Source organism: Miscanthus floridulus, chromosome 13 (assembly GCF_019320115.1).
Source record: "Miscanthus floridulus cultivar M001 chromosome 13, ASM1932011v1, whole genome shotgun sequence".
NCBI lineage: Eukaryota > Viridiplantae > Streptophyta > Magnoliopsida > Poales > Poaceae > Miscanthus > Miscanthus floridulus.
Window position 1 is genome coordinate 70,628,802 of NC_089592.1, and position 7,404 is coordinate 70,636,205.

The following is a 7,404-nucleotide window of genomic DNA, read 5'->3' on the forward strand; positions in this document are numbered from 1 at the left end:
CGTGGTGATACTCGACGCCATAGAATTTTCCTTCAAACTTTCTGATTTCAGCATAGTACGCATCCATCTTCTCGCTAGAACAGGACCAGTCCTTATTGAGCTAGTTGATAACCAGCGCGGAAGTCCCCATACACCATGAGGCATTTGACACCGAGCTCGACAGCTATACGAAGACCATGGAGACATGCTTCGTATTCCTGCAGCGTTGTTAGAGGGTGGGAAGTGTATCCGGAGAACATAACATAGCTTATCTTTGGTCGGCATAATGAACAGAATGCCCGCACCAGCACCATTGATGTTAAGGGCACCGTCGAAGTACATCACCCAGTGTTTGGGGCAAGCAGCGGCGATGGGCTCTTGGATCTTGGTCCATTCAGCGACGAAGTCAGCAAGCGCCTAGTGACTTAATGGTAGGTCTGCTTCTGAATTTGATGGAATAGGTGCTGAGCTCAACAGCCCATTTAATGATGCGTCCATTGGCCTCTTTGTTGCAGAGAATGTTCCCTAGAGGAAACTCAGTGACCACGGCGATCTTGTAGTACTTGAAGTAATGTTAGAGTTTGCGCGATGTAATAAGAATGGCGTATAATAGCTTTTGTACCTGAGGATAACGAGTTTTGGGCTCATTAAGTACCTCGCTGATGAAGTAAATCGGACGTTGTACTTTATAAGCGTGCCTGGCCTCTTTGCATTCAATGACAATAGATGTGCTCACGACGTGAGAAGTGGCAGGCGATGTATATTAGCAGAGTCTCATCTGGTCTTAGCGCTATCATGATCAGCGGCTTTGTTAAGAACAACTTGAGCTGCTTGAAAGCTGAGTCTGCCTCCTCCAACCAGGAAAAGCGCTCGGAGGCCTTGAGGAGCTTGAAGAAAGGTAGTCCTTTTTCGCGGAGGCGCGATATGAAGCGGCTTAAAGCAGCCATGCAACCTATAAGCTTCTGTATATCCTTGACGCATGTTGGCCATTTCATATTGGTGATGGCCGAGATCTTGTCAGGATTAGGCTCGATGCCTCAAGCACTGATGATGTAGCCTAGCAGTATACCGGATGGAACTCCAAAGATGCACTTTGAAGGGTTCAGCTTCCATCGGTACTTGTTCAGGTTGGCGAAGGTTTCTTCGAGGTCGGTGATGAGGTTGTCGGCTGTCTTGGTCTTGACAACCACATCATCGATGTAGGCTTCGACATTGCAGGCTGATCTGTTGGTCGAGGCTAATCTGGATGGCCCTTTGATAGGTAGCCTCAGCGTTCTTGAGTCCGAAGGACATAGTTTTGTAGCAGTATGCACCGAAAGGCGTAATGAACGATGTCTTGATCTGGTCTTCTTCCTTGAGGGAGATCTAATGATAGCTGGAGTAACAGTCGAGGAAAGAGAGTAGTTCATAGCCGGCGGATAGAGTCTACAACCTCGTCTATCCGAGGCAAGCCGAAGGGGTCTTTAGGGCAGTGTTTATTAAGATCAGTATAATCAACGCACATTCTCCATTCTTTATTCCTTTTTTCAAACGAGAATAGGATTTGCTAACCAATCTGGATGATACACTTCTTTTATAAACCTAGCAGCTAAGAGCCATTTTATTTCTACCCTAATAGCCTCCTTCTTGTCTGGCGCGAATCAGCGGAGTTTCTACTTGATCGGTTTAGCGGTCGGCGAGACATTCAAGGAGTGCTCGATCTTCTCCCGTGGTACCCCCGGCATGTTTGTAGGTTTCTAAGCAAACACATCGGCGTTGGCACGTAGGAAGGAGACGAGCACGCTTTCCTATTTGGGGTCAAGGTGAGCCCCAATCTTCATGGTCCTTGGAGGCGCCATCGAGGCCAGGGCCGACCTCCTTGATTTCCTTAGACTTGGCGGAGGCGCGGGGAAGCTCTAGCTCTAGAATCTCCATGTCATCAGTGGGTGCTGTCTTGGCTTCGGCAACCACACTGGCCATATGGATGGAGAGGTCGGTGGCTTCAGCGAGAGCGAGACTCTCTGTCTCTCAAGCATAGGTAATGGAGAGGTTGGCCCGCAGAGCCAGGACTCCTAGCAGGCGAAGGCATCTTCAACACCAAATACGCATAGTGCGGTACGACCATGAACTTGGCCAGGGCTGGCCGACCAAGTATGGCATGGTAGGCGGTGTCGAAGTTGGCGACGTAGAAGTTGATATGCTCGACGCGATAGTTGCCTGCCATGCCGAACTGTACTAGTAGGGTGATCTCTCCAAGTGGTCTGGATGCCCTTCCAGGTACCACACCCTAGAAGGAGGAGTCCGAGGGTGTGAGATCTGATATCTCGAGGCCCAACTCCCTTAGTGCCCCAGCGAAGAGTAGGTTCAAAGCACTGCCCCCGTCAACAAAGACTTTTCTGAAGAGCACCTTCTGGACGGTTGCGTCAAGGACGAGGGGGAAACACCTTGTGTAGGGTATGTCTGCCCACTGGTTGGCCCTACTGAATGTGATGGGGACCTTGGACCATGGGCGATAGCTGGGGTCGGTGGTGGTTTCCTCTGAAGTGACAGCGAGCACTCGTCGGGTGGCGAGCTTCCGTTCCCTTCTACTCTCAGTGGAGGTGAGGCCCCCAAAGATGGTGGCGGACCACCTTATTGTGGTCCTAGAAGGCATTGTTGTTGCCCTCAGGTGGTCGGCGACCTCCGGCTCCATCGTTGGCGTCGTCATTGAGTCTCTTGTCCTGGAACTCCCTAGCTAGACCAATGCAGTCCTTCATCTTGTGTTTGGCGTTCTTGTGAAGAGGGCACGGCGCATCGAGGATCTTTTGGTACTGTTCATCGTAGTTGTGCTTGGCGCGAGGTTGACTGACAGCGGCGATGATGTGTTCTGGCCGACGGCGGTGATTTTGGCCAGGCCTGCGTCCTCCTATCCGATCACGATGGTAGCTATAGTCGTTGGGGCGGCGGTTGCTTTGACGTCGGTCGTTAGGGCGATCGTCATAACGATGAGGCGGGCGCTGGGTGCCTGCATCCTCGTTGAAGCGCACCTCGGCTTCCTCAGCGTCGGCATACTGGTTGGAGGTAGTTATCATTTCACTAATACCGGTGGGCGGCTTCCGGTTGAATTTGGAGCGAAGCTCGCGATGGTGTAGTCCTCGGATAAAGGCGGTGATGACTTCAGCTTCTGTGATGTCGGGAATAGAGTTCCTCATCTCGGAGAAACGCCGAATGTAGCTGCGGAGGAGCTTAGATGGCTTCTCGTTGATGCGGCTGAGATCATGCTTCATGCCGGGTCGAGTACACGTGGCCATATAGTTGTCAGTAAAGACTTTCTTCGGCTCTTCCCATGACCCGATGGAGTCCGGCGCAAGGCTGGTGAACCAGCTCATGGCAGGTGGCGTGAGAATGATGGGGAGATAATTTGCCATGACATTGGTGTCTCCTCCGATGGCGCGGACAGCAGTGGCATAAGCCTACAGCCACTAAGTCAGGTTTATTCTTCCTTCGTAGGGCTCGACCCCGGTGATCTTAAAACCACGGGGCCACCGAAGCGTTCGGAGTGCCCTTGTGAAAGCTGGAGGCCCCTCAGGGTTGTCAACACCGTCGTCTATGACGTTGCGGTCGGGATAGGTTCAAGGGCTGAGTCCGGGTTGCCGTACTCCTTTTTGTAATCCTAGCGGCGACACACTTCGTCTTCATGGCGACCAAAGCGACGTTGCTCGATATGCCATCGCGCATCCTAGAGGTTGCTGAGATGCACTCTAGCATCCTGTTCGACCTCCTGGTCGTGCTGGCGATGGTGTTCGGCGTGATGCCCCCCGGGTCCCCCCTGAAGAGGTAGCGACAGGTCGGCGAAACAGCTTTGACTGGGGCAGCGATTGGATCTCGGCGCAGCTGATTGGTGAATCATGCTAGTAGAGCACGAAGGTCTCTGATCCTCGCAAATCTCATTGACCTGACAGTGAGCCGCTTTAAGCATGGCGGCGATCTTGGCGAGCTCAGGCGTTTGAGGGAAACGAGCGAGCTCGTTGGTGGCTACTACTAAATTGGCGCTTGGAGTCTTGAAGACGTCATGGCCATCGACGTGGAGAAATTCTTCGTCGAGGTCGCGGTGGAGCGGGAGCGGTCTTCCTTGAGAAAAGAGCCGATTATTCCGAGCAGCCTCGGCCCTCGCGATGGCTGCCTCGTTTTCTCGCCGCTGCGCGCGGTTGACGTTCTGGTTTTCCCGAGCAACGCGCTCCTCCTCGGTTTTGCCGTTCTGAGGAGGGCTGTTGAAGCTAACGTTGAAGATCGCACCACCCCGAAAGGGTGGGAGGAGAAATTGATCGGAGAAGGTTTCGGCGAGGGTCTCCGTAGAGCCCTGAGACTCAGAGCCCGGAATTTCTTCTGGGATCGTTTGGAGGGGCACCCCGGGGCTTCAGCCTAAGTGTAGCGTGTTGACGGCTGGTGGAAGCTGGATGGCGACCTGGTCGGTGAGTAGACGGGTGGAGTCCACCTGGCCGGCGAGTTTGCCCCTTAGGGCGTGTTGGTAAGCGGCGGCGGCGTTGGTGAATCCGAAGGGTAGGGCCGTAACCCTTGCAGTTTCCCGGGCAGCCTCCGATAGATCTGGATCGGAGGGTGGTCGGCGCTGAACCAGAGTGTCCAGAGCCGATTCGGCGATGGAGAGACAGTCGGCGAGCTTCAATCCAACCCGATCGATGGACTCGATCAGATCGTCGTTGTGGATCTGCCTCCTCTAGTAGCGAGGAAGTGGATGGCGAGTCGTATCTTCAGGATATCTTCCTGATGTCTTGCGGAAAGCGCCGAGTAGAGTCGTGCCCCGCAAGGCTTCTTCTTATGGGCTGGGCCACCCCTAGGGGCGCAGCCCATGTGGTCTGCCGTGGGTATCCGGGTCGTACACCCCACAGGAACCCATGCGAGATCAGCATGCTCCTCGGGGGAAATGTCGCTCAAGAATCGTGGGGACTCCATCACCGTCGCTACCTCCGGGACTGGGCGCCGACGCTGCTCCCTTCGTTGCTACAGAAAGCGGGCGCTGCTGCCGTCGCGAGAAGCGAGCCCCGCCGTCGTCGCAGCCGTGTACGGGCGCCGCCACTGTGGCCGTCGCAGGGCGCCACCGGCGGTGGGGGAGATGGCGCGGCCGCTTCCTGCTGCTTTTCCGTGCGAGCGAGTTGAGGGCAGCCACATGCACTGACGCACAGGCTCCTGAAGTCCAGATCCGTTCTGAACTGAAGGGATAAAGAGAAAATGGCATATCCGTCATTTCGCGTGGTTGTCCATTAAAACCAAATAAAATAATGAGTTGGGTGTCCTGTAGCAAATTACCCATGATTTTTTATGTCTTTTGGCTAAGGCATATTTTTTAGTGGTTTTTAGCAAAGGCCACGTTCTAACGATGTCCCATGGCCGATTTTGCCTAATATCTAACCATGTAACGGCAATGACAATGAGGGGATCAAAATTTTCAAATAGATGACAGTGAGGTAAATTTGGAAATTTTGATGGCAATGAATTAGTGGCAACCAAGAAATTATCTCTTTTTCTTTCGAGCAGGCAAGCCACTCCTACGCTGCAGAAGCGTTTTGGCCGCCGCCGCTTTTCGCTGACCAGCCGACAAGTTACGTTCCTATGGGAACGTGGAAAAGCAGCACCGGTCCAGCCCGAATTCTGATCCGTCCCTCCCAGTCCCAAAAGCTGCCGCGCCCTGACGCAAAGCGCCCGCAGCGATCAGCCACAGGCGCCGTGTCGCTCCCATGTCCCCGCGACACGACGTCCTGCCGGTCGGCTTGCCTGTGTCGCCGAGCCTCCTGGCCCAGTTGCCCTGCTGCCGGCTGCCGCTGTCCAGCCCGAAAACACGCTTCGGCGCCGGGCCAGGGTTAGGCCTGCCGCCTGCGCGGCCGACGAGGAAAAAGGCGTCGAAACCCTTCCCCTCCACGGAAGCCCCGTTTCCACCGCGCGCCAGGCGCCAAAACAGCCGTCGTCGCGGGGGGGGGGGGGGGGGGGCCGCGCTGACGCCACCCAGCCACCCCGAACAAAGAGGAAGCGGCGCGCGGCCCGAGCGCTGCGCAGTCACTGCGCCAGCATGTCGTGGTCGCCCCCTGGGGTTTCCCGCCCGCTTGATCTATAGATGTCCCTTTTGAAAACCCCGGCCCGCGACGCTTCTGCTTCCAGCCTTCCACTTCCGGACGAGACGATCGCCTAGCGCGCTACGACTACGAGCGTTTGACGCCAGCCCAACTCGCTGCTCGGTTCAGTTTCTTGTGGGCGGAGACATGGTGGTGACGGACGACGGAGAGTGGGAGCGCTCGACGCCGGCGCCGGCGCCGGCGCTGCGGAAGAAGGAGCGGGGCCGGAGCCACAGCGAGGCCGAGCGCAAGCGGCGGCAGCGGATCAACACGCACCTCGCCACGCTCCGCACCCTCGTCCCCTCCGCATCCCGGGTACGTGCGTGCGTTACACACGACACGAGAGACAAAAACGATCGAAGGAGCATGGGCTCCCTTGCGAATGATGCATAGCTCTCTCCTGAATCCTGATGCGGTGCATGGTGGTTGGCTCGCGCTCGTGCAGATGGACAAGGCGGCGTTGCTGGGCGAGGTGGTGCGGCACGTGCGGGAGCTGCGCGCGAAGGCGAGCGACGCGGCGGCGGGGGTCGGCCCCGGTGTCATCCCGGGGGAGGGCGACGAGGTGGGCGCCGAGGAGGAGGACGACGACTTCTGGCGGCGGCACGGTCGTCACTTCGGCGCCGATGCCGAAGACAGCCTGCCGCCGCGCCGCGTCGTCAGGGCGTGGGTGTGCTGCGACGACCGCCCGGGGCTCCTGTCCGACCTGGGCCGCGCCGTCCGGTCCGTCCGGAACGCGCGCCCCGTCCGCGTAGAGATCGCCACCGTCGGCGGGAGGACCCGTAGCGTCCTGGAGCTGGACGTCCGCGGCGACGACGACGACGACGGCAACGCAACCGCCGCCGCGGGCAACGGGAGGGCGGTGGCGCTGTCCACGCTGCGCGCGGCGATGCGCGCCGTGCTGCTCAACCGGGACGACCACGTCGTCGCCTCCGCCGGGGAGGGATACAAGCGGCCACGCTTCTCCTCCGCGCAGATCGCCAAGGTGCAGTGATCGAACGCCGTGCTGAGCTGCTAGGCGGTGGCAATATGAAGCGCCCAACGCCATGCTGAACTGATGATCCACTTGATCGTCGTACAACTGCTTCCAAACTCTTTCGTGCTAATCTAATTTTACGTGTGATTTCAATAGTTGATCTTGCACTTGAAAATATATCTAGTACGTATGATCATGCGGACTTGTCAGGGTATACTGTTGGCGATAGTGGAATTTAGGGCAAGGTGTGCGTGGTGGAAGGCTGGAACTGCTGGAGGGTTGCAAAGTTGCACCGCGCTGCATTGGCCAGAGGCCCGGAGCTAGGTTTTGACATCTTGTAGGGGTATTTGAGCCTTTCCTTCTCCTCTA

General features: G+C 56.7%; 1 protein-coding gene across 1 annotated transcript; it reads left to right on the forward strand.

Moving 5' to 3' along the window:
• The first annotated feature begins 6,134 nt into the window (after positions 1-6,134).
• LOC136499011 (transcription factor AIG1-like) lies at positions 6,135-7,053 on the forward strand. Its single transcript, XM_066494710.1, has 2 exons — positions 6,135-6,377; positions 6,508-7,053. Exons 1-2 carry the CDS (start codon positions 6,210-6,212, stop codon positions 7,051-7,053), a joined length of 714 nt encoding a protein of 237 aa, XP_066350807.1. The 5' UTR covers positions 6,135-6,209.
• The last annotated feature ends 351 nt before the right edge of the window (positions 7,054-7,404 follow it).